The sequence below is a fragment of the Corvus moneduloides genome, chromosome 18, assembly GCF_009650955.1.
Source record: "Corvus moneduloides isolate bCorMon1 chromosome 18, bCorMon1.pri, whole genome shotgun sequence".
Taxonomy (NCBI): Eukaryota; Metazoa; Chordata; class Aves; order Passeriformes; family Corvidae; genus Corvus; species Corvus moneduloides.
Window position 1 is genome coordinate 11,846,513 of NC_045493.1, and position 27,659 is coordinate 11,874,171.

General features: G+C 41.2%; 1 protein-coding gene and 1 long non-coding RNA gene across 2 annotated transcripts in view; one reads left to right on the top strand and one right to left on the bottom strand.

The window, feature by feature from the left end:
• Positions 1–10,134, top strand: part of IFT81 (intraflagellar transport 81) — a 37,160-nt gene extending 27,026 nt beyond the window's left edge. The window contains exons 12-18 of the mRNA XM_032127981.1: positions 344–472; positions 1,583–1,672; positions 2,624–2,710; positions 4,006–4,077; positions 4,167–4,252; positions 7,711–7,756; positions 8,684–10,134. Of these exons, the coding sequence (XP_031983872.1) occupies positions 344–472; positions 1,583–1,672; positions 2,624–2,710; positions 4,006–4,077; positions 4,167–4,252; positions 7,711–7,756; positions 8,684–8,866 (693 nt within the window). The 3' untranslated portion in view covers positions 8,867–10,134. The remainder of the gene's footprint in view (positions 1–343; positions 473–1,582; positions 1,673–2,623; positions 2,711–4,005; positions 4,078–4,166; positions 4,253–7,710; positions 7,757–8,683) is intronic.
• Positions 10,135–13,014: 2,880 nt separating this feature from the next.
• LOC116452794 lies at positions 13,015–27,394 on the bottom strand. The gene is made up of 3 exons (XR_004243606.1): positions 27,115–27,394; positions 20,204–20,335; positions 13,015–13,212 (listed from the first exon to the last, which is right to left on the bottom strand). It is a non-coding gene; the product is annotated as an uncharacterized LOC116452794 (long non-coding RNA).
• Between the last annotated feature and the right edge of the window lie 265 nt (positions 27,395–27,659).

Genomic DNA, 27,659 nt, shown 5'->3' on the forward strand with positions numbered 1-27,659 from the left:
CTTCTGATCAAGCAGACAGATTTTACACATTGAACTTATAGAGAGCCTGACCTCCAGCTCACTTTACCCTGTGGAAATTCTCTGTTCACTTCATTGAGCATTGGATGACCAAATATTGTATTTACAGAGAGTTTTTATTGTCCTGCTGTTCAGGCATGAGATAAAATCTACTTTTCTGGCAGCTGGATTAATTATAATAAATTAATTAATAATAATCAATTGATTAATAAAATAAATTGATTACAGTACTTACCCTTTTTGCTTCTTTACAATATTCCAAGAAGGAATTTGCTGTTTCTTGGTTAATGGACTCACATCCAGCATTTATTGTTTGTGTCTGCAGCAAGCAATTGAGGAGAAGAAAGGAATCTCTGGATACAGCTACACCCAGGAGGAGCTGGAACGAGTCTCTGCAGTGAAGAGTGAAATGGATGAAGTGAAAGGCCAGACATTAGATAACATGTCTGAAATGGTGATTTTGGTCTTAAACTATTGTATTTCCTCAGTTTGAGTATCTGGGTCCTCAGCATATAAAACCCAGTTTAATGTTTTTGTTTGGGTTTATAATTTTCCTTTAATCTGTGTTTATACATATATATATATATATATATATATAAATATTTCTAACAAATACATCTGCAAAGATAATCTTGACAAAGTTTACTAGAATGTGCATTTCTTGTCTTTAAAATCCTACAAATAAATGCTTCTTTTCTCCCCTTCAGAAACTTTAGGGATATCAAATCTTCTTGTCTTTGAATTTTTACTTTTTTTGTGATTTCAGAAGTGGTTTCATATTTGTTCTTATTTGACACATTATTTGAAAGAGACAAATGGTTTGAATCTGTAATAGAGGGTTTTTCTAAAATGTTTGTAAATCACTGGAGTTAAGCATTTGTTGAAAAGATACTTAATATGCTTAAAGAGCTAAATAGCTTCTCTTTTTCTCTGTAGCCTGATTTTCAATTGTCCTTAGAACTGTCATGTTTTAATTTACCTGCCCACATAGCCATAGAAGCAAGAACGAGCTTGAATTTCTAATTAGAAAATATTATAAGAGAGCAAAAAGCAAAATAGCATCTTTTTAACTCATTAGGAAAATAAAATGGTGTAACTAAAATAGAATTACTCTCAAACAGAAAGGTGGATGCAATTTGAATTTTCAGTCTGTCAAAGTCACTCAGTTTTAGCATTTTCAAGCTTTATTTAACCTAGGCAGGTTTATTTGTTTTCTTAAGGATTTCTTCCTTTCTCTGAGCCCCCTCTGTGCATCCCCTTCATCTCCCCTACTCCTTCAGCTCTTTGGTGTCTGGCACATGGGCAGTGTCCTGGACTTTTCTGGGATGTTCTCAGTTGGAACAATGGGAGCAGAATTTGCCTCATTTGTGAGAGCGACCCCACTGCCAGATGGGCTCTTTCCCTTTTTTAATTAGGCCTGAACTTCAGTTACATAATTAAGGTTTCATCACACATTTTTTCTCTCTGTATTTTGGTTTACTTCCCTTTCTTTTCACATTCCTAATTACATAAATGTACAATTAGGGTCACAGAGTTAATGAATATTATTTTGTCCCTTTCTCAGGTGAAGAAACTGAATGCCATGGTGGCAGAGAAGAAGGCAAGCCTTGCTCCCGTCATCAAAGAGCTGAGGCAGCTGCGTCAGAACTGCCAGGTTTGTAGAAACACTCCTCTCTTTCTCTGCAAATTGAGTCAAACCCCCAAATAAATCCAGTTTACAGATCTCTGAAGTGGTCTACAAGGACATGATCAACTCTGAGGGAAAGCTGGAAACAGCAGAACTTGTCAACAGCGTTTGCAGCAGGCAACATGCTAAAGGTTGGAATTTGTAAAAGCTGACAGTGCAGGCACAAAATGTAATCCTTTATAGCAATTTTAAAAATTACTACATCAGGGGAAAATGTGAAAAGTCATAGTTCAAACCCAAAGCAAAGTTAGTTTCAGCTTAGTTGCAAAGCTATTTCTGTATTTCAGCACTGATGATCCCAACCAACACTGTCCTTTCTGAGTGGATTGCAGATAAGTTCCCATCCAAGTGTTGGATACATTGCTCAAATTCCTGCATTAGTCTGCGGCACTGACAAATCTGTCCATTTGTTTTCAAATTTTATAGAGAGCTGGGAAAAAAAGTCTTTTGGGTCTACAGCTGCCATAAGTTGGCTCGTTACCATGGAATTAAATAAACTGGTGCATTTATCTATCAATGAAATTTCCAGAAAACCTACATTTAATGGTTCCATTCAAAGTGTCACAGATGAAATCCAGCGAAGGGGTTGATTGTGTACAACTGTAATTGAAATTTGGCTTTTCATAGGGAGCACTTATATTGATCCTTTCTCAATGTCTATTTTTACCATTATTTTTTCTTTCTTCTTGCAAATACAGCCTTGTTACCCTGGCAGGGTAAAGCCATGGATGTGCTGTACAGAGGAAATTTCCCTCTCTCTGATCCCCAGAATGTGAGGGGCTTGGTGGCTTCCCTGTGTAACCACAACCATGTGCCAGTGAGGGTCACTGAGTGTGCCAGGAGCTGGGGCTGGTGTGTGAGGGGCCTGAGTGTCACAGGAAGATTTCATTTATGTGCCCTTTTGCCCTTTTCACCAAGGAATTAACTCAAGAATGTGATGAGAAGAAAATCCAGTACGACAGTTGTGCGGCCGGGTTGGAGACCAATCGCTCGGCCCTGGAACAGGTGAGGTGGGGCTGGCTCCTGCTCATGGATAAATGCTGTGGTACAGTGTTTCCCTGCCTTCCCTCGGGATGTGGAAAGTACAAATCCAGTCAATGAGTCAGTGTGACCCATAGGTCATGCCTGAAGCTGCTGTGTGGGGTGCCTGCAGTCACACAGGTCCTGAACAGCAGCAGATGGACTCAGGGTGCTTCATCCAGCTCTGATCAGCAAGGACGTGCATCTGCCAGAAATTCTGCTGCCCTGGACAGTATCTGTTAGGGAAGAATTTGAACGTAAAATAAAGATTAATTGGTCAAGACAAATCTTTATAAAATGCAGATTCACTGCACTAGCAACAAATTCAATGGATAATTAATGACTGAAACTGGTGGCAAGGAGACTTCATTAAATGGGACTGTCTTGTATTCCTTTGTCTCACTCCATCATTCCTGTGAATTTTGACTGGGCTTGGTTTCTCAAGGCCTTGCCCACAAAGGAATACACTGCAAGATAAACAGAGAGTACCTTTAAAGTGTGGGTGGATATACAGAGTTCTTTTCCTGCTCTAAAAGTTCCTCTGTGGGGTCCTTTACACCAGATGGACCTGGTGTGAAATGGACCTTCCAAAGGAACTATTTTACAACAGCAATCAAGGCTTTTTTTCTTGGCAGACAACTCGTAGTCATTTTCTAGCATGTGGTGACAATCACATCCACTCACTGAGCTGGCCATGAGTTGAACTGTAGAATTCAGTTTTCCAGCTGATGGTCTGAAAATCACACAGTGACAGAGCTCTGGAATGGCAAATGCTGTGCAGGCTGGAATGTGTACAGGAATTCCATTGAGGGTTTTTTTGGATGGACCATTTAGAGATGGGAGCAACCCACTATCTCCATACTCCTCCTCCATGTAATTATTGACTGCTGATTAACATACTATTGGCAAGACTAACATGCACTTTGCAGATGTGTTCCAGGAAATGCTTGTTCACAGCTGTGCCTGGCACTTCAGATGTGGTGAGGAACAGGAGTCTTGGCAGCACTGCTGAAGAGTCTGTTAGAAGTCAGGCATTAATAAAAACCTGTTAACAGCCATTTTGCATCTCTGACTGTGACTGAGGCTGCCAATGTAAAGCCATTCAGTTGTCTTTCACTTTAAAAGTGACTTGTGAGAAGCCCAAATTATATAAACATTTGAGAAATTATCAATTCAGGATTATTATTATTATAAACTCTCATGGTTTATATGGCAACACAGGGCATCTCCTGGGAACTTTCAGTCACCATATCCTTTGGAATCTTACTCTTTTCCCACAGGAGGTGAAAGGGCTTCTTGAGGAGTGTGCCCAGGAAGAGAGCAACTACCATTACATTAACTGCATGAAAAGGGTAAGAGCACAAATTGTTCCCAGTGAAATGGAATAGCAATTATAATATATATACACATACATCTATTTAAATTGTGGATTTCTTTACAGACCCTGGAGATCCAGCTGCAGCGTGCCAAGGAGGAGATGAAGGCCTATGTGTCCCCAGACCCCCAGGAGCGGCGCAAGGCGGTTCGGTGAGCGGGGCAGGGTGCTCCCCTTGGGGTGACTTGAAGGAGATTCACAAACTGAGGCTGAAGTCAGGAATTTTCTCACTGGCATTTGGACCAGAGGAGTTCACCTGATAAATTTAGAAACACTATAATAATCTAAAAATAAGCATCTCGGATTCCAGCCTTTACTGCTGTAAATCTACAAGTTCTCTCAGACATACCAGGAGATTTGCCCTTCTCATTGGAGGTTCTCAGCCTGGGATAGGGCTTCACCTGGCAGCCCCACACTTGGAGGATGGTTCTGCACCATCCCATGAACCTCCATCCTTACCCTCAGTTTCACTGACTCCAGTAAAAGCCACTTCCTTCATCCCGTGACTCTTTCAGGACCCCTCGCCTTTGACTGGCAGGGAGAGAAACAGGAAACACTATAAATTGAGCTGCTGATTATTTTTGGTGTAGTTTTCTATTTTAAATAGAAATTTTTCCTGCCAAAGATGGAAATGTTTTCTGAGAATGAGATATTTCAGATTCATTATCTGTGCTAAGAAGTCTAAATGTTACCATGTCATAGAGATTTTTTACACTTAACTAAATATTTTTGTAAAAGTATCCTGTTGAAAATTTTGTGTATGTTCAATCTTCTAATACAACATAAAAGCTGAAACAAAATTCAGGCAACAGTCAACAAACTGTTTCAAGATTAAGCATCAGAAAACCCCAAAACATTTATAATTTCCAGTTGGTAAAAGTGTCATAATACCTGGGGCTTATTCTTCATAATTAGTTTTCCAAAATTTCAGAATATTGCATGAAATAGAAATTCTGTTTTCCAGAAAAATGAATCTTAGAGCCTTGTTGTCAACAAAATAATCCAGTTGGTGTCAGTAGCTTTACAAGGTGGTCTTTGCTTTCCCACCACAGTATTTCTCAGTCACAAAAACATTTATCAAAACAGTTTTAAAATTGGTGTTTGTTCAGTTTTATGGCTATTGACAGGAAAATTGTCAAACAGTGAGAAAACTCCAGGGATTCTCTCAGGGGAATCCATCAGACCCTTCCTGAAGCCCCTTGCACTGGTACCAGTGGAGCTGCATCTCCATGTTCTAGAACAGGAGGCAGAGATCACCAGGAAGCGAAGGACCAGAGTAACATCCATGAGAGATGACCTTCTGCAAGGATGTGAGGCCTGGGAATGTTCAAACACTGTATGGCAAAGAGCGGTAAACAGTGGAAAGTAAGAGTAAGAAAAGAATCAAAACTACAAATATTGGGGAGGGAGAAGAGAAGGACGAGGAGAGAGAAGGGGCTGGAGGCTGAGAGGCCTCTTGCTCCATCTCACAAAATAATGGAAGGCTGTAGGAAATAAACATTTAACTAATGAAGGAATGATGAAACAGCAAAATTAAGCAGAAGGATGAACAGATAAAACCTTAGTGATGATATGAATATTCATGAGGATGAGGAGCAGCTGAGGCAGCGGGGTCAGACAGCAGGGAGTGGGAGCTCAGGTTGGTTCACTCCAACTCAAATACTTGGGAACTGAAGATCCAGGATATGGGGATTCACACGGAGCAGCCGTCAGAGCCCAGTGCTGGAATGGAGCACGAGCCCAGCTATGTAATCCCAGGTATGGTGAGGGAATGTGAATAGGCTGTTACCCCTCTGTGCTGTCCCCATTTCACTTCCCGACTGTGGAAATTATCCTCCCACAGGGACCAGCCACAGTCCTGACCTTTCTAAGAGGTCACAGTGCTGTCTCATTTCAATGAGTTACAGCAAAGTTCAATAGAGACATCTTAGCAAAATATAAAATGAGACGATTACATTTTTCTCTAGACATCCCTTTAGAACCTGAATGTATTTTTCAGCAAGCACTGGAATGTAAACGGAGTAAAAATGAACCATAAATAGAATTGCACTTTCCTAACAACATATTGAACAAAAAAATGTCTTAATTCAGACCCTCTTTATTGAATATAAACTCTCTGTTCCGTGGAGTCACTTGTTAGGAATGTGAAAAGTTAATTTTCTTTTCTAAAAATAGAAAGTTGTGGGGTTTTTAACAAAGTTATTAAGTTACATTCTTTCCAGTCATCATTATAAATAGTAAAGAAAAACTTACTAGGAAAGACATAAAATCCTCTGATGATTACTTTGAAAACTCTACTTCAAAAAAAAAAAAGAGGGTGTTCTGGAGGCCAAATGTGTGAGAACACGTGCTGTGTGCCAGGGCAAAGAAGCAGCTTCAGCCTCACCTCCAGTTGGGTGAGGATTGCTGAGATCAGTGGGACAACACAGCACCTGGAGCAGCCTCAGCACAGCTCTGATCTGTTCTGGCTGGAATTGTCCAAGAGCAAGAGATCCTAAAGTGATCCATTCCTGTGGAGGCAAGACCAGCTGGCCCGAGGCCCAAGTGCTCCAGTCAAAGTCCTGGAGTACTGGGGAGAAAGGGAAGGAATCAGGGAATGTGATGCCTTGGGTCCACACAGCTGCTTTCACGCTCCAGGAAACCTTCATGCTCTGGCATCATGAAGGCTGAAATTTCTTTCTCAAAATTAGGATTTCTCTATGCAAAAGTCATCTGCCCTAAGCAATTTGAAAAGCTCTTTAAATGAGCTGGGTTATTTTGAATTCCACTAGCTGACTCTCACACACAAAGAATATAATAATTACACAGAAAATACAATTGATTTTTTTTCCAAGTGGCTCAGTGCACAGGTTTTTTTCTATTGTCACATTTCAAAAAAACTAAAGATACGTCCTAGTGCTGTCTGTGGACAGTGCTGTTGTGGTTTGCATATTCTGTTGTCAGGGGTCATGTGTCAGCTTTGGGTATGGCAGAGTGATGTGGCCACTTGGTACAGACAGGGGTGGACAGCCAGGGCTTTCCGTGCTGAATGTCAGCATTAACACTTCTCAGCCTATATTGAGGCCCTGAAATGTGAGGGCTGTTTTCTGGGAGAGGAACGTGCAGCATTCCCACTGCACTCACTGGACTTGTCAGACCTGGGCTGAAATGCCATTCCTCCTCATTCCTGTACTTTCCCACTCATTCCAGTGCTGCATTCACAGCAATTAAGGGCTCTGGGTCTGTAAACTCTGACACTCGTACAAGCCAGGCCGTGGCTCACCTCGGGATGTCACCAGGATAAATGCATTATAAAAGGCATCAGGAGTATCTCATCTGCATGGTCTCGCTGTTGCCTTCAAGCTGGAAGGAGCAGTGATCATGCCTGCTTCAAAAATGTAAGAGACCTTAGCCAGTATCACTTTTCCCAGCTGCACAGCTGAGACAAGGAGATGTGATCCTTCATATTAAGACATGTGTTGCCCAATGACAAAAATGGGGTTTTTTGTGTTTCCTCTTCTGTCTCATTTATGAACCTCCCAATACTTCCATTATTTTCCATGTTGGCATCATTATTCTGTCCTGTTACACAGAACCAAATCCTGATAAAATCATTTTATATTTCCTTTAGAGAACAGTATACACGGATCATCCTTGAACAAGAAAACCTTGGGAAGGTAAGAATGAGGCTTTTACCTTGTACAGACATTGTACAGTTCATAGTTTTGTGGGGCTTATTCCCAAAGGCTGTGGTCAGTCTTTTATAAAAAGCATAATGCAGCCTACAAAGAAAATTCCATCACTGCTGGCATTGGTAACTAATACCCTGGAAGAGGATCCTGCTCCCTCCTCAGGGCTTGATTTCCTGCAGGGAATAGCACAAGCTGCTCTAAGGGATAGGCAAACAGCTCAGTGTGACAGCACATTCCCTGAAAACCGTTTGGATAAGACCCTGAAGCAGGGGCATAACGAACTGTGCCAGCTCAGATTTTCTGTTGTATATAAAGCAACCTGTTGAAGACAATAAATTCTGAGCCTGTCAACCTCATCACTGCTGCTAAAGGCCAGGGGATCAGCGGCGTCAGACTAAAGCAGTTGTCCAGTTTTAATCTTGTCTGAAGCTCAGATCAGCAGGGACGAGGTTCGGCTTAGCAAGTCACACCAAACAGCTTTTATTAATTTCCTTTTCTCAGTAAGTCTGAGTGATTTTTACAGGTCTGGGCTGCCACTATTAATAATCAGCAGGGGGTTTAATTGTAAAACATTGATTTCATGTTACAGTATCATGATATGAATCCATTGTGCATTGTACCTTGATACTGCGAGAGCTCTGCATGGAAATGATGTCAGATTTTTAGCATAAGTTCTCAAATAGATAAGATTAATATTCAGACAGTTAGAAACCATGGAAATAGTTGTCAATCCATACAAAGATCTAAATCCCAGGTGTTAATGCATTTAGCACTTGCAGGGCGTGTTATCAATGTGAACAAAACAATACTTCCATAGCATATAAAAATCTCTGTCATTCCAAGCTGCCTATGCAAGCAACTTCTGTGGTGTAGAGCTGTTGCAGAAATCTGATATTTTTATATTTTTAACAGAAACTACGAGAGAAACAGAAAGTTGTACGGGAAAGTCACGGGCCAAATATGAAGCAAATGAAAATGTGGCAGGACTTCGAGCAATTAATGGAATGTAAGAGAGAATGTTTTCTGAAACAACAAAATCAAGCAGCCATTGGTCAGGTCATTCAGGAAGGAGGTAAAGATAGGCTTGTGTTATGAATTCTTCCTCCTGATACCCACATGAAGTAGGAATGTTAAATACTGTTGCTTTCATCAATTCTACCATTTTTATACGTGGTTTGGTTTTGGTGCATAAACAGAGAGAGCAAAGAACCCTTCTGGAAGCTTTTGCTCCACTGTTTCAGTGACAATGTGCCATGGTTGGAAGCTGTTGGGAGGGCTGCACTGGGGTGAACCTGCTCGTAAATCCGTGTTTTATGAGGCTGGGAATGGCACGCACTGTAGGGAGATCAAAGGGAAACAAACCCTTCTGCAGGGTCACAGAAAACTCACGTAATTGCTCTGCCTCTCATTCTCTGCCACTAAGGTTACATTTTTGCAAGGCCTGGGACTTGGTACTGTATAATTGTGGCCCTCCTGGCTTGGCCCTATCTGTCCCTATTGTCCTTACCCAGCCAGTGTGGCAGCAGGAGCGGGGCCGCTGTCACCCTGGCCCGAACACTCCTGGTCATTCTTTCCTTGCACGGTTGGGCTCAGCTGATTGTGCTTCCAGGAGACACCTCACTGCTACAGCATCAGGAGTCAGCCTGGAGAACAATCACTTGGATTCTGAGCTTTTTCCATTATCTTTTGTTGCTGTTGTTTTTAACAGAAGTATTTTTCTTGCACATTTACCTCCTTCACATTTTCTGAGTTGCCTGTGTGAAAATGTAAAGGGAGCTCGGCCGAAGCTTTCCCCAGGGAGGAGTTTTGAGCTGTTTTGTCTGCACAGTGCAATTCCAAAGGGATTACACAGCCAAAGAGGGTCATCCCAGGGCTGGAGGTTATCCATGGATGTAGATATGGCCCAGTGGTTCTTGCATCTGGCCTGGAGTGCAGCCCTGAGCTGTGAGCCACAGGCAGCTGTCACTGCCCTCAGAGGTGCCCCACGGCTAAGCCGGGGGCACAGGGATGGAGGTGAGGACTGAGAGTGTCCCTCACACGTCACCATTCTGCACGAGCAGCTCTTGGCCCCTGGCACAGATCAGCAGCACAGAGATAATTCGTGGGACCAGAAATCCTGCTGTTCTCCTTTGGCTTACTGGATTCCTAGATAGGTTGGTGGGGTTTTTTATAGTTTTTCCTGCCTGAAGTAGAATGTCTTTTCAGGATATAAAAAAAAGTAATTTTCCTTTCTTTGATACCTAACTATGAGATCTTTTGCTGGTTTCTATATCCAGAGAATATGGTAATTATAGAGTTCCTGGTTTGCCTTTGCATTAAATATATTTGTTAACAGGACTGAAATAAAAGCTGGCAAAACTACATTTTGACTGTATGGTATTCTTCTTTTTTTACATTTTTTAGGTGAAAGAAGGAAATTGTTGGTGGCTGGGCCACAGGAAAAATGGGTTATTTAATGACATTTATTTGAGAAGCTTCCTAAGGGCTCACAGTGCAGCTTGAGTGTGAGGAATGGGTCTCAGATCCATAGATCCCAGGACATCCTCATGCCAGCCCTCCCACGAATAGCTGGAGATAGTTTTTCCCAACAGCTGCACACTGACCCTCCTCAGGCCAGGGAGAAGAGCAGGGTGCCTCTGGCACAGGGTGGAAGGAAGACACAGGTAGAGCTGTGCCACCACCCCCTGCCTCTAGGAGCTGACTGCTGCGGGATTTAGTGAGGCAGAGAAGGAATCTCCGGCAGGGAGAAGCTCAGGAAAGGCCAGGCTGTGTGGGGTGGGCACAGCCATCTCCGGAGACACCTGGATGCTTTTGCCTCCTGCCCTGTGCCATCATTCCCACACAGCACCTGCACAGCTCCTTGGGGCTGCAGAGCTGGAAAAGCCACGGCAGTCCCATTCCTGGACTTCCAATGGAGACGTTTGCTGAAGGGTTGACAGCAATAGTAAAATAACACAGGCAAGGAGATATGAGACATGCTGAAAACGTGGGATAATCACCAAAAATGGACATTTAGGTTACTTAGGAATCAGCCTGTGGTTCAGAGTCACTAGACAGGGCAGGGAGAAAGGGGATTTCATAGACTTAAGTCAAAACTTTTAACCAAACCTTAGAAATCCTATTTGACTGGACCATTTACACAAAGATGTATGACAGGGATTAGCCTGCAGCCCAGGAAAAAGCAATGCCTTGGAAATTCACAGCAGTGATGTGGAGTAAGACCGAGTACAATCATTTTCTGGTTTTCTGTTCCGAGTTACCCTAAAAATAGTTCATCTTTCTTCCTTATAAAAACAGTTTATTGCTAGTTACTCAAAGATGACGTGATTGTTGTTCTGATCTGATTAGTGCTCTGTCATTTGTGCTGCACCAAGAAAGGGCACACAGATTATACACTGCAGCAGCAGCAGCAGCAAAATGACTTTCTGAGATGAAGCAGAAAATCATAATAACTGTTATCAAAAAGAAAATTGGAAAAACTCAAACACTATTTTTAGCTTTTTATACAAGTGGACATTTAATAAATGCAGCGTTAATGGATTCTGTTCACTGGTTTTCCACCTAGTTCAGGATTTGATGGGAGCATTCAAAAATCTTCAAATTTCACAGTTTTATCTTTACTTCCTATCTTGCAACAAAAAGTTAACTTCCCAGTTTTTTACTTTGTAATTGTTAAGAGCCTAACTGGTTAATAAGATTAAACATCCGGTATGGCAAAATACTTGCATTTCTGTTGGGAAGGTCCAAATAAATCAAAAATTTAGGTAAATTGGAGGCTGCAGCACTTACCAAATTTGTCCCAGCTGAAACACTATGATCAGCAGCAGCTCACTATGTTTCCAAAGGCTTCTCCTTATCCCTATCCAGAACTGGATGAGGAAGCATCCCAGCTATAAAACTACTGTAATATTCTGCAGCTTTGGGGGATTTAGTGATGTTGATTTCAGCTGTCCTTGGAGCTACAGCAAGATCCACATGGACCTGAGAGATGAAATAGTTCCAGGCATCAGAAACAGGCATGAGAAAGCAGCACATCCACTGTTATGGGAGCAGCCATTTACCATCTGGGTATCAGATTATTTGGTTTATATTAGAGGTACCATCTTACTTCCATTTAAACTCTAATAACTAAAATGGATGTTCTTACACTCCCTTCACTACCCAAATCTAGGATTACTTATTTCTATCTCTTTACTCACACGGAAATTACTACTCAGGATGTCACATGCATATAGTTGCCCACAGTCATGAAGGTTAGGCCCTGCTATTATGTTTAAATATCCCAATTTCCAGAGCTTTCTTGACAAGACTTCCCTACAGTGGGATGCTGCTCTCTGTTACAAACACGCTGCAGCAGAGGTGTTCAGCAGTGCCTGGAGATGTCCATGGATAATGTACTACCTATGGAATCAATATGGAATCTGTTCTCCCAGTGCCTTGCTGGTTCTGGAGCTGGAAATGCAGGTCAGAGCTGCTCCTTGGATCACTGATTGGTGTCTGGCCCAGAAGCAGCTCAGTGTTCACTGCCTGGTGACTGTCCCCAGTGAGCCATCGATGCAGAGCCCTTTGGCTCGGTGCAGTGCCTGAATCCCTCCCTGGCAGTGCTTGGCCAGCCTGGAGCCAGCTCCCACATGAAGGCAGATGGTGACTGACTGAAGACACAGAGACTGGATGCTGTCACCTGAGAGTGTCCCCTTGGGAGAAAGGCTGTGCCACAGCGGGGTGTGGGACGCTGTTCTCCATCACCCTGTCTGGGACAAGGGGAGCTCTGGTGCCCGTGGCTCTGGGTTCTCTCTCTGGCCCTGTGTTTGCTCAGAGCTCCTGTAAAAAGCAAAGCCCTGTGCCCGGCGTTATCACTCCCGGCAGGAGGTTCCTGCCGAGGGAACGCCGTTAACCCTTCAGCTGCCTTTCTCCAGTGCAATGGGAACGGGACTGACATTCTCGTGGCTGTGCCAGAGTTCCAGTAAGGAAGTATTACACGAATCAACAACTTTATCACAAGGTCCCACCTGTCTGGCAACACCCACGTGGGTAGTTGTTTTCTAACAATCAGAATCTGACCTATTTCCAGCGCATTTAAAGAGTTCTTTAAATTCTCAGCGTGAATTTAAAGCGGGCTCTCCAAATTCTCTGTGCCTATCTCTGCAGCAGTAGTTTCACAGTGGCAGTCTCCAAACTCCCGAGGTAATCCGTGTTATTCCAAGGTCAGTGGGTGAAAAGGGCATTTTTCACACTTGCCTGGCACTGATTTCCCTGATTCCCGTGGTGGTGTCACCCTGGGTGAGCAGCTCTGAGGGCTTGGAGAGGGAGCAAACATGTCCCAAATAATCAGCAGGAGCTGGGAGACAAACCACGCTGGCCTTCCTTTCACAAAACCCTCCCTGACTTCAGCGGGAGTTTTGCCAAAACAAGGTCTGCTGGATTTAGCTCCGTTCTTCATCCTGACAGAACAAGCAGGAATTAAAGGGCCCATCATCAGATTTATAGCACACTGCAAATAAAAATAACAGTAATTATCTGAAAGAACGACTTTCATCCAACATAAATCAATGTTCCATTGGACATGTTCTAATTTATAACAAAAATCAAGTGTTTGTGGAAGATTTTCTCAGTACAAACAATTGAAATAACAAGTCTTGAGCAACGTGGTTTGATTTTTAGTAGGCATTTATGAGAGGCTGTTGCACAAATCCAGTGCTGGAAGTATTTAGTGTGTTTATCATGTGATTAAAACTGTATTCTTTACCTTGTATTTAAAGGAATTATTTATATTTATTATTTAAAAGTGTATTTTTGCCCTTTTTTGACCTTCCATTCTGCGTACTAAAGAAAAAACTCTGGTTTTGCTAATTAGGAGACACACTTCCAGCATTTGTTGAAAGCCAGGAGCTGCAGTTCTTTTCCTGCAAATGGATCTACTCAAGTCAATGTCTATTTTCCTGCTTCAGTTCAGTCTCTTATTACACAAGAAGATGTCATTTTAAAGCTTCTAAATTTTATTGCAACTGCTCAAGTTCTAAACCCACTCATTTATACAATAAGCACTTAATTAAGTCTACTCTTGAAACACGATAAAGCCAAATCCTGCACATTTTGCTAATACCAGGAAAAATGCAGTTAACAGGAACATGGAAAATGGGATCTTACCCGTTATCAAAGATAAATTCCTTTCTCTCTCCCTACTTATTTTTCCTGGAATGGAATAGGAAATATGCTTTGCACTTTGGGAGCAACAACAACAAAACCATAAAGATTTACATTGCATACAAATAATGACCAAGTAAGGGAAATAAAGAAGGAACTAATCTCCCAATTTCTTTATACATTTTACAACTGGTTCAATCAGAAAAAACCCTAAAAACCATTATGATTCTCTGCAATTAAAATTTGTCGGGGGTTAATGTTTGTTTTTTTGAAACTGGATTACTCTTTTTTAAACAGCAGTTGAAACTCTAAAGTATGAATAATTCAGCGGTTTACTTGGTTTACACTACTACAGCATTTTCTGGTGAGTAAACCAGGGTTTAGGCATTTCTTTGCAGTTATCACAGAAATTTTAGAGCCATTAGTGAAGAATTACCCAGAGCAAAAATGGCTGATTAACTTGGGATTCTAAAAATGGAAACATTTAAAATTAAAATCATATTAAAATTGTACATTTTGCTTATTAACTGCTATTAAATGATGCAGTGCTCCAAACCAGCTTTCTGTGGACTGCAGCATTAAAACCCTGGAGGTTTTATAAAGTATTTATAAAACACTCCCATCTCCCTCGTTCCGTGCTTAGAGCCTGCCGTGTTTTTATAGCGCGTTAAAAAGCAAACAGAACTATCAGAACACCGAAAGTCACCCACAGACAACCTGTTCCACTAATATTTTACATTCACGTTACATCTTCTGGCCCTAAGGGTTCCTCTCCTTCATTTCCCCTTCCCGTGGGCTCAGGGAGCAGCAAAGGAGCCAGTTAATGTTCCTGGGGCAGTGAGGAAAATTGGGCAGTGACAGCATCATCCTGACATTAAATCTCCTTCAGAAAACGTCTCCCACAGCTCCTAACCAGGCTCTAACAGTGAGGTGGAGTGTGGCTCACTCACAGTGGGTTCTTGCTGTTGTGTTACTGCTCCTTTTGTGGTTTTTATTAACTATGCTGCACTTCAGCCATTTGTATGGGAAATGCACCACTTCAAAATCTCATACCATGAAGGTTCTTTTCTGCTTCTTGGTTTAATTGAAGGTTGATCATAAAACACAAAGAGAGGGAAGGGGGGAACTTATATACTGGAAAAAGCACTATAAATATTTTCCTGGGGTCGTGAACACAACCTTGTATCACTTCACCCAGTGTTGTGGAAAGAATTAGACAACCCTTTTATGAAATGTCTAAAAGGTGTTTACAATACAATCCCAAATTAACGTGGCTTTTTCTTTAGAGAAAACATCCCATAATTCATAATTCTGTTATCAAATTTATTTTCAACCTTTGAGGGGATTCACTTGCCGGTGACTTGGCAGTGTCAGACAAATGTTTGACTTTTACTCTGACACTTGTTGAAGAATTTGATTGAAACTATATATGTCTAGATAACACCCAACAAAGTGCCCCTCTTGCGTTTGTTTCGAGATATTTTTGGAAACAACAGAGGCGACCTTGGACAGAGCTGCTTTTCCAATTTAGGAATTCATTTGGTCTAAGAGAGTAAAATTATACTCTTTAATCCTTTCATGTACCCACAAACAAGTCAGTTTAATTTTATGCTACTGCAGAATTGTTTTTCTGTACCTTCTTAGTGGTGGATCTGTTTAGGATAAGAATTAGTTCGGGTAATCAACAGTTACTTTCAAATGTACATATAAATAGTCTCTGAGGTATCACATGCCCCTTAAAAATATTGTGTAATCCAAAATCTCAGCAGTCCTTTATGTAACACCTTTGCTCCTCTGGAACCAGTGCCAATGAAAGGCGTTTGCCTTTGTCTTTGCTCAGAAAAATGGGATTTCAAGGCAGAGCTCACAGAGACTTGATGTAAAATCTAAATGGGGAGTGGGAAAGGGCTGGGACGGGGCTGACACCTGTCCCCTCCAGCACAAAGGGTGTTTGTCAGGCTCTCAGTGGAAGAGCCAAGGTCTGGAGCCAGGTCCTTGCTCCCCCAGAGCGGCCGATTGTTCTCTCCTGACTTGGGTTTGCCAGCTGTGCAATCGTCTCTGCAACGTTTTATTGCATCTAATCACTTAGGATGTGCTAAATAGTTTGCACTTAATTTTCTATATAATCAATATAGTTTAATTCATTTGTATCACTCTGCTACAGACCTCCTGCACTCAGGGACAAAATGGGATTAGTTTGTGGCGATGATAATGCAGTTTCACTGCTGGAAATAAAAGAATTGACAGAGTGAGTGTTCTTGTCGTTTATCCTGTACAAGATTTTCTCCCTTCAATATTAATGTTGCCCCGTGTTACCTAATGATCAAATCCAAGGAATAACATGGAAACCAAATCTAGACATGCCAGTGGGATCTATGTGGGATAAGTAGTATATGCTCGGGAGTATATTGTTTATATTAATTTGATCACACTCCATGTCAATGCACACTTTTATAGCTCTGTTACACTGTGACTGATAGCTCAAGTTCTAACTCCAGAATATCCAGTTTCCTGATTTTATGGCATTGTCATGTAAAGCATTTGTGGACAGCTTAAGAGAAGCGACTCTGATCCTGTGAATCCGTGTGACTCCATTGGCACATCCACAAATCAGGTTAAAAGAAACTATTTGGTGTAGCAACTCCCATCACGGAATCTCAAAATAATTGACAAACAACTCCTAGTAAATTCTGTTGGCCACGTAGCCAGATCAACGAGTTGCTGCTGTTGATGGTATTTTCTGGATTAACAAACTCCACTCTGGAGCGGAACAGAAGCAGAAGTAGGAATCCAGTCCCTGTCTCTGGGCTGTGGTCTCAGGGCATGCCCAGGATTCCCAACCTGATGTCCCTGTGAAACCTCCTGAGTCTGATCCTGAATATTGTTGTTCAGACCCCCAAACTCCCATCCTAGCCCGAGGTTTGGATTGTTGGAACACAAAGGAACGACATCTCAAACGTCACCGAATTTCCCAGCGCACGAGTCAGTGTCCTCACTTGGAGTATCCTCAGCTGACCCTGCCACTGCCTGAAAAGCAATTCAGGAGTGAAATCTCTGTACATTTGTGATGTGATAATTCATTGAAAAGTATAATGGAAAGATCAGAACAGGTAGAAATAAACGAATATGATACAGACAGACATAAAGCCAATTCCTGAAGGAGCTTTTAATTATATTGCAACAAGGAATTTCAAACATAAAAAGCTTCGTGGAGCTAATGGAGTCAACAAAATGAAATGTGAGATTTTTCTCCTACCCTGAGATCTTTTTGTAATGCCAGAGAGATAAGATCAGGAGAAGCCCTGTGTGTGTGCATGTGTGCACACAAGGTTGGGTCTCACTTAGGAACCAGGATACAACACTTTGGGCAAACGGGTATTTGTGGGCTTGTTCTTGGTACATTTGAGTTAGAGGAAATGAAGCTATTTTTAATATTATATTATTTGAATATTACTCAATGTTGTCTTCAAAAATTGTAAAGATGCATGAATGTGAAAGAGCTGCCAGAGAAAAACTGGCTGCCTTGGAGCACGGTAAGGGATGGGAGAGTTTGGGTTTCTGGTTTATTGCCCCAGGCAGCTGTGACAAAGCTGCTGCTTCTGCTTTTCTGTCTGCTCCTCAGCATGCTGGAATTGGCTGGATTAGCCTTCAAATAGAAGAGCAGCAGATTTATCACTGAGCACTAAATCTTGCTTTTACACATGAGAACAACTCCAGGGTAACCTCAGTTAATGAATAACCCAGTCAATGGTGAAAGCTCCTATTTAGTGTGATAAATTTGGCCTTAAACAAAAACTTTTGTTGATACAAGCATATACCACGGGGGAATAAAAACATTTTCCCCATGAGAAAATTCAGTGTCAACAGAAAAAAAATAAATTAAATGTTCATATCATTTCATGAAAAAAAAATCCCATTTAAAAAAACCCCGCAACTTTATAATGCAAAGTCTTGAAAATTCAGACTTTTGGGGAAAAAAAAATAATATCAAACCCAGGTTCTTTAGAAAACAGAAAAAATTAAAACCAATGCAAAATGCTTTGATGGAGGTGTTCTCCTTACTTGCAAGATGTACAGCCTGTTACTGAGTAGTTCATTTAGAATCAGATGAACTCCTCATCACAGGCTCAGCAATGTTTCCAGTATTATATCCTACAAGGAGAGACATGGATACTGGAGTTTCATAATAAAGGAATTTTTCTTTGATACAGCAGCTGCATCAGAGCCAATTTTACCTGCAAACACACAGTCCTAATGCAATTTATCTTTCTTTGAAATAATCCATATGGGTACCTCAGTTTTTATATAAGGGCATTCAACAGAGAGGTTTGCAATGTTATGGCTTCCCTGGTGCATAAATATTGAATCCCCAATCACAGCATTAACTAATTAAGTTGGGGGTGATTATTGGCTGGAGGAAAAGCACACACTAAGTGAGCATGGGTTAAGCCTGCCCTCTTACTGCACACACTGTGGTTGCTCCCTGAATACAAGGAGGATGTGGGTTTCCAGGAGATTAAACCCAGCAATAATTTGCACCTGGAACCTAAAAGGAAGCAAAAAACCCCCCTAAACTGGATGCAGCTTCTTAAATTGCAGGATGCTACATAGCATAGTGTGGAGCTTCAGCCAAAGCTTCTTCAAAACAAGAATCCCTTCAGTAAAATGGTAGTGAGAACTCTGCTTTCAGCTGGAGTTGCTTCTTGGCACATCCCAACACATTCCATTTACTCAGGAACACTCAAGAGAAGAGGTGGGACTGCCCTGCTCTGTGGCACCTCAGTCTAAACCAGCCTGGAATCATGGTGACAATGATTTTTTTTCAGTGGTTCTGGCACAACTCCGTGGGACTGCACGGTCAGGCTTATCACAACCTCTTGGTGAAAGATGATTATTAACTCAGTTGTTCAGTTTATGGCCACAAAACAACTGTGAGAGCAAAACTGAAGGGGTGGAGAGCTGCAGGTGAGGAGCTGGGAGCAAGGGACATGGAGAACAAGGGGCTGGATCTTCCTAAACTACCTTCACCCTCAAAGAAAACAACTTTTGCAAAGCTGCACCTCTGTTTGCAGTCCCTGGTGTCCTCAATGTGCTTCAGGGACAGTATGAAGACAAATTACAAAAATAACAACTGTTTTATTAGAAAGCTCCCAAGCCAAGGTGAAATCTTCCCTTAATCAAAACCTGTTCCCCTAATGGATGTTGAATGATCACAGAGTTAAACAGCAGAAAACAAAACAGAAATTTTATCACTTAAGAAATGCCTACCAGGCAATCAGTGCTGGAAGGCAGGAAATTAATACTCATAACTTCTGGTTACTCTGGCAGCAGGGTTGTGCTCCTCTCCTTCATGTGAGTCTCAGAAAATGAAATACTAAATGCAGAATGATCACCTGGGCTTCTGATTTTCCAGGGAATGCTTTTTCCTGCATAAACTCATTGTCCTCCCCTCTGAGAATGTATGCATCTGTTAAAGTGGAACATAGAGTTCTGGAAATGTGTCGCCTACACGATGGGATAAATCAGACTGAGCCTCTTTCCTGATGTAATGTCTTGGACAGATCTCTCCTGAGTTCCTCCACAGGATTTTGGAACAAACAAAGGGAACTCAGACTGCCCTAATTAGTGCACCCTATCATTTACATGGGGCATTGCTCGTGGCAAGGCAGGACTTCATGACTTTTATTTAGTGCCACAATAACTCCCAGACACACTGTACATGTTCTGTGTATTGATAGATAAAATGAGTGGGGAGATTTTAAAATGCTTATGCAAGAAACTGTGAAAAACACCAAAATACTGCAATCCAGTTGTGGGTTATCATGTAATTCAAGTAGACAATATTTTTCAATCTCCTAAGCAATTAGAATTTGAAATATGGAATAAACCCTACATCACCATGTGCCCTGTTTATGGTCAGTTTAAGGACTGCAGACTGTGCCAATCTGGTTTGGGCTCTGCCTTTGCAAAATTAAGAGAGAGAATTTGCAAAGGAAACAATCCTAACAGTATTTTTCTGAGTAAATGCTTTCATCCTGAGCTTTATTAAAAACACACAGAACTAATGCAAATGTAATAATAACATACATAACTGCCAGCAGTTCATGCAATATCATTAAGATATTAAAATTCCATATAAAATCAAGATGTCTGCTTACAGGAATTGTTAGACTCTCCTTAAGATTAATAGGATGACAATTTTTAGGGGAATAATTCACTCCTGCTCTAAGTATAACCCCTGTGAACTGAATGAACTAACCTCTTTTGAGTCAATCAAGTCACACCTACCTGGGATAAAAGAGTCCGACCCAAATAATCCATAATTAGATCCTCAGCTGCCAACACTATCAATCTCCTGAGGTCCAGGGTGGCCTGATCTGCCCTCGTTCTCCAGCTGCATTTCAGGGAACAGGATTCATTCTTGAAAGAAAAGAGAAAATTTTCAGGCACGTGGAATACTGAAATAATGTTGTTGGACATTCATCATCTTGAAGTATCTTAATTTGTTGCCATTAACATATAATCAGGAACCAGATTATGACCTTGCCAAGCAGAACAGCAATTATCTTATTGCTTATGCAGTTGGGGGCTGCTTGCTGCCTTTTATTACACCTTGAAGGAAAATTCAGATGCTGTTCAAACAGATTGAAGTTCTTAATATCAGGTTCAATCTGCCCAAATCACTACCCAAAAGTTCAGCTGCACACACCCTTTACACAAATTCATTTTTAGAAAGACAAAAACTGGATCAATACTGAAGTTATAAAAGAATTAATTTCCCTATTATTCTCATGTATTGGGTGTTTAATATTGGTTACCTTTCAAGAACATGATATTCGTGGGATAATTCAAGTTGATACTCTCTGTTTCCACCACTATTTTTTCAGTGGTCATTACATAAATGTAGTGGTTACCTGTGGCTTTGAAATTCCACAATGATATCACTTAAAATAAAAATAAATATTTCAATTTTAGTATCTTATGATGTAATTAAATGAAAAATGTTGCATGCAAAGATTTAAATTTTATTTAGAATCCCTTATTCACAGCACAGCTCTTATGACTATTAAATCTGTTTGAAAAAGAAAATCTTATTGGTATCAGGTACAAATAAAACTCATTCCTTTCCAAAACCATCTGGATTAAATCCTTTCAAGCATTAACACACTGAGGCACACAGAATCCTTCAGAAGCATCAGAAGGCCCTCACACAAACTGCAGGGATTTTTTCCTCATTTCTATGGCATATGCTGTATCAGAAATCACAGTTAAAAGAAATTTCATGCTCAAAATGGAAATCTTTTCTCACATGTAACTCAGCCAAAAATTCCTGTGATGGCAGAATTAAATTTGGGGTTGTTCTCAAATGGTAAGGAAGCTACAATATGGAACAATTACCTTTTTTTTATTCCTAACTACAAAAATTGTTACTTTCACTGAACATTTATAATCATCTTAAAGACTCATCAGTAGCTGTCAAAGAAGTCCATTGTCTCTGCCCAGAATTTCTTTTGAATTTTTTAGAGGAATTTGCATATGTGCTGATCTAGAAGAAATAATTAATTCCTCTTTCATGTAAAATGCAATGAGTGCAGCAGATAGGAAATGATATTCACTTACAAACACGTACAAGCAGCATCTTAACCTCAGCTGAGACTTTCTCCCACAACACAGAAAGGTGGAATGCTACCTGGGGGCCACAACGAGCCCAGAAATTAAATTCCAGACTGGTCAGACTGAAGAGAGAACAATTTTGGTGATTTTGGTGTCTATCTTCTGCCAATATTTTTATTTTCTTGCTCTAAAAATACCCCTAGAGGAAAAAATCTCACTGCATGTAACTTCTTTCTGTTGAGTCATTTGGTTTGTTTATGAATCCTATGTAGAGGTGCAGTTTTCCAAAACGCCTCCTGCATGCAAAATAACTCCCCTCTGAACAGACTCTCTACCTGAGCATCAGGGAAACAAATAAACCTGTAGCTGAGGACATTTCAAGGACAAGGAAAATTACTGTTGAGAGAAGAATTATCTGATTTGGTTCATGTTTATTTTTACTTATCTCGAGCAATCTGCTCTCCAACAGAAGATGCTTATTTGCAGAGGAGAAGACTGTCTCCTTCTTGGACTGACGCCCAACTGGAGCAACGGTGCCACCAAGGACAAGAAGTACATCCTGAGCACGGATCAACTCATGTAATAGTGACCAGTGTTAGGGTAGCAATGGTTTGTGTCATATATGTCAACTAGTTAAGGATAAATTCTTCATTTCTTCCCATCACGTTTCTTACCCACTAGGCTGTCTGCCTTCCACCCAGGAGGTGAGTATTCCCAAGTAAAATATGCTACATGTGAAACTTTAGAATTAATTATTCCCAAAGAACTTGGGTAGGGAAGCTCTAGGGTACAGCTCTGTTAGTTTATTTTACACATGCTTGCTGCCAAGCTAGGGGGTTTTACAATTTCACAAGAAATCTTCCTGTGAGGAACTGCTGAGAAAAACTTCTTCAGTCCTGGTGTCCTGTGATGAAGGAATAACTCCAGGTTACCAGCTGAAGTAAACCTGACTGTAGCAGACTGGTGGGTGCACAGGTTAAGAAGCAGAAAAGACCTGTTAATTTTTTGCTGCACTGAATCACTAAGAAAAATGCAAAAGGGAAAAATTAAGGCTCAATCCTTCCATCTGCTTAAGGCTCAACCCTTATTTTTAGTTTATTTCTCATGCAGTGACTTTGTCTTGCAAATTCTTTCATGCGAGGCATTAACTAAGGCTGAGTTACTGATGTGCCAGTGATGGTATCCAGTAGTTACTGAATATAAACCTGGGTGTTTGTGTGCTCCAAGCCTTTGCCTCAGTAATATCTTTAAATATAATAGTCTCTGCCTGTTGGCTTGTTTTCTCACAGGGAGGGTGACAGAACATTTTGTGTTCTCTTATCTTCAATAGCAATGAAACAGGAGGAGCTCCACAATGCGAAACCAAATCTACTGCTATTAATACAACATCCCAGCCACAGAGAAGAGATTTGTTTATTTACCAAAGCTAGAGATGCCTCTCTCTGACCTTTCCAGAGCTTGTGTGCTTCAGCTGGGAATAGATTCCTCAGAACTGGGTGCTCTTTCAAAAATATACAGTAAAAAACATATACACGACACCCCCGAAACAGAGCTCAGGCTGCAGCCCAACTTGCATGAAGTGACACACAGCTCTGGGTAGTTAGAATAAGTCTAACTAGGGCACAGTCCATATTCAGTTTTGATTCCTTTGCTAGAGCACGGAGATCAGTCAGCTCTCCAAAGCCCACTCGCCTTCCTCGCTGCCACTCAGCGACACATTCGGCTGACTATAACCATACATGGGCCCATTTTCTGTCTGAGGCCTAACAGCTCCCTGCAGCCCAAGAAACCTGCCAGGATGGATCTTCTTCTTCTCTGCATAATTAAAAAGTGCTTCAGACTGGAAAGTACTTGGTTTAAAAAAAACCCCAAACAAACCAGTGATTCTTTTTCTGGAATTCGCCCTGCTTTACCTGGGCTTTAAACCAGTGAGAATCATTAAATGCACAAATTAAACTTTTTTTAAACTATATTTTTCACAGTTGGTTGTGTTTAGTGACTGCCTGTACAACTTGAAATAGTATCTGCAAGAGTTAAATCTTGCATTAACATTAGGGATTCAGCCTGGTTTAACCTCACAGACTCAGGATTTTTTTTGTTAAGCTGGTGCATCTCTGGTATAGCAAGATCCTGGAGCTCTCCACAGCTCCCTTTGCTGGACAGCTTCACACTGAATTTCCTCAGCTTTCTACCCCTCAGAAGCAGCAGCCCTGCACCACATCTGGCAAAAAGGAGTGTGGGCTGGCTCCTCAGCCACCTAGTTCTTCAGCTCAGCACATTATTTCAACTTACCACTGATTTTGGTACCTGCTCCGTGACTGATATTTTAATCTAAGCAGACTAATAATGACTTACAGAAGCAGATCTGGGAGTAGGAGCAGGAAACCAGGGAAGGAACTGGCCCTACGTGTCCTGGTTCAAAAGTAATAATCATTGAACAATATATAAAAGGGAAACAACAGTTATGCCATGTCCTCCTCCAGAGTTACAACAGAAGGCAGCACCCATGCCTGTGGTTTGACAATGTCAATCATCTGTAGAATTAGAAATAGGAGGCAACAGTCCAAAATATGGACTGTCTTTTCTCTATAACCACTGGGCAAAATTATTTATAAATAAAACCTCCCAAATATTATTCTCAACCATACAGCAATTTGGAAGGCCAAAAAAATGTCTTTCATTACTCCAGAAACTACTTCACACTTCTGAAGGAACTGGTTTAGGAGCGATGCATCCCCTCATGCTCTGACCAACTTCACACATCATTTTTTATCCAAATCTAAGTAACAGGCTTTGGGGACCTTGTCTGTATTCCTTCCTACTCAAGTCTGCTCCCATCTGCCTGATCCCCTCGGTGACTTTATAATAGTTCTTTTGTGTCACCACAGCTCCTGCTGCCTCCCAGTCAAACTTCCCACACCGATCTCTCAAACGGCACTCCCTGCTTTTGCATCTTCACTGTCTGGATCTGCAAGTGCATGAATAAGGGCTTGTTTGTGTGCACAAAATTTACTATGACCACTTTTACAATTCAAGTTCAGGCAGAGAAGAACTCCATACACACAGCAAAGCTCCGTCTCCACGGAAAATTGTCAAAAAGCATCTGATTGCAGGAATTAGGGGAAAGTTCTGTGAGGAACTTGTGGAAAGGGGTCCCTCACCCTGCCTGATTCACAGCTGGGGTTTCTCTGTGGCAGATGAGACCAGTGATGTGAGAGGTTAGGCAAGAGTGGGAGCAGATTCCTGTGGGGCTTCACCAGCCAAATTCTTATCTAGCAAAAGGTTGCTACAGCAACTCTGAGCCTCCTGAGATTAAGAAATTATTGTAATGGCTGCTGAAATGCCTCCCCACTGCTCTGAGACAGGGCAAGGAAAATCCTTCCCTCTGATACAGGAACGGTTGCCCGCTGCCACACTTCACATCAGCTCTGTACAAGCACCAGGCTTCCTGAAGCTGCCCAGGAGCTCATGGCTACTTTTCTCTTTGCCTCATTTACATGCAATGCAAGCATAGAAATAATAAACCTAAACATCACACAACAAGGACTACAGTTCCAACATCTTTTTTTCCCATGGAGACCGTAAGAGAAAAACAAATCATATGGCAGAAGTTAATATACTGCTGAGTGGGCTGAACAGAATTTAGAAACCTGTACAAAGCCAAAATATGTATTTTCCAGAGTAGAATTTGTGATTTTCAAAAACCACATAGATAGAAAAAAGCATAAACAAACCAAACCAGGACAAAACCCTCAGAGCTTCTCAATGACTCAATGTCAGCAGGTTTTTGGCTGCCCCCAGCCTGTGCTTGTTTTCCTCTGGCATCTGTCCCACTCACAGGTCGTTCAGTCCACTGGACTATGTAATAAATACCAGACAGAGATGATGCTTTAGACAGAACAGGAACACTTGTGACTGAAACAGGTCCTGAATCTAGAATGGGGTGGCCTGAGGACAACGGGGACATAGAAACAGCAAGTGGTGTACACTGTATGTGGAAAAAGTTTTGCAGAATTTCTCCCATTTCCCTCCTTTTCACTTTTCAGCAGCCCAGTTTGGTCTAGAAGCCAAAAATGAAAACAGCAGAATCACTGATCTGAAGTAGCACCCGTGCTTACCTGAAATAACTGGATGACATTTTAAATTATTTCTTCAAAAAGAAGAGTCACAACTTTTGTACAGATGCCCAGTTTTAACCTGAGCATTACATTTTGACCACAACAAAAAAGACCACATTTCTCAGGGTATAAATCTAGTCAAATCTATGCAGTTACCTCCTGGCTGAATTTGGCCCAACATGCCTAAAAACCCCTTTGGGATGGTTCAATTCCAAGCATTGCACTAATCCGTTCTCCTGCAGTTGCTGAATGCTGTGATATGTGGTGTCAGCATACAGCATCTGAAACTTTTTTGACACAAGCTTGGTGTCATTAATAGAGTATTTCATTGCTTTTTAACCTTTCACCAGGTCTGTGAGCTTTTGGATTAACACTGAAAGGCTCCAGAACAAACCCTTCTTTCAGTATGACAAAATATCTTGCTCAAGTCTGAGAAAATTTTTCTTTTTACTTCTCTCAGTTTACTGTCTACTGTGAAGATGATTTTCAGAGATCAAGAAAAGCATATAATGTTTAAAACAAAACATTTGTTAACTAAGGATTTCCTGGATATTTCTGCTTTCTTATTTATACTACGTCCTGGACCTTGTGAAATCACTGTTTAACTTTCAGTATTATTTATGGAAGCAAGCCTGTTGCTGTTTCCAGATCTCAAAGAGAACTTTCAGTTTGCAGTTTCAGTACCAGGTGCACAGTCCTGGTTTAAATTAATCAACTAAAAAGGCAACATAAAGTAAGTATTTAACCCTCTCATACTCTGGCTGAGTCTTCACAGGTAGGATGTTTTTCTGCCTCTAAGCTCTCTCATTGGAATCAGGCTCCAGAGTCCTCAACCCTCCTCTTCTATTTGAAATTTGGGAATGCACAGCCTTTTTAGTGCAGCAGAGGTACATACTAGTTTTGGGGCATTTCTATAGTGCACAGAGAGATTTGAAATATTGCCCCCTTGGTTATAGAGATAAAATACCTAAACATGGAAAGAGATTCTAGGAAATGTACAAATTCTATGAGGCTTTGCATGGTGCCACTATTGATCAAATCTTTTCAATCCACAGTAGAAAGAGGCAGACAATGATGCATAATGATTAGTACACTGGATGTGTGATAAATCATTATCAACTTCTGTGCTGTCAGTGTGACTACTCTGACTTAACAGCCACGAGGAAAAACAATCAGCTTCAAGTGGGACCCTCCTCAGCACACAGACCTGGATTTGAAGGCTGTAGCACTATGTGCTGTCACTCTCAGCTGCAGAAACCAAGCGCAAAGAGATGTAAAATGTGAGCAAATCAGAAATCAAAGTTTTACATTCATTTGCATGGGTAGAAGTGACTGTGCATATGGGAAATTCACGTGGCTGCTCCAAGCAAGGCTGATAATGGTTGCACAATATGAACTATAATGAAAAAGATGAGAGAGAGCAGTAATAAGTAACTAATTTAAAACTCTGCTCAGGTGCTGCCTCACCTTCCAGTCCTCTTGCTGACAGCTGTAGCTTTGTCACATGACAGAAGACACACGGGATCATTGCTCAGGCTTCAGCACCACACCAGCATTGGGTAAATCTGCTCAGGAGGCTCCTGGGATGACACAGAGAGGTTGCAGTCTGGTGATGGTAGAAGGATGGAATATCGTTGTTTTCCAATGTTGTTGCTTTTCTTTTAAACCTGGGGAAATGCATCCCTAAGTCTTTATTTAAAAGAGAAAATATTAAGACTTCAAAATCAAGCACGCATTGAAATGATAAAATTTCAGTGTTAGAAAAAGAAGCCAGGAATCTTGTAATTAAAGATTCCTTTAGGGCATATGCATGGAAAGGCAACCTTCATTCTGGCATTTTCCAACTTCAGTGTACTTGCAAATTATGCATGTTTTGGCAAAGATTTTGTATCTGTAAAATGTATATATTATATATAGAACTGAATTAATCGCTGATATATTTTTGCCTCATAAATACAGTTTCCTGTTTCCATGCTAGAATCTACAGCATTAACATATTCACATGCCAGTTG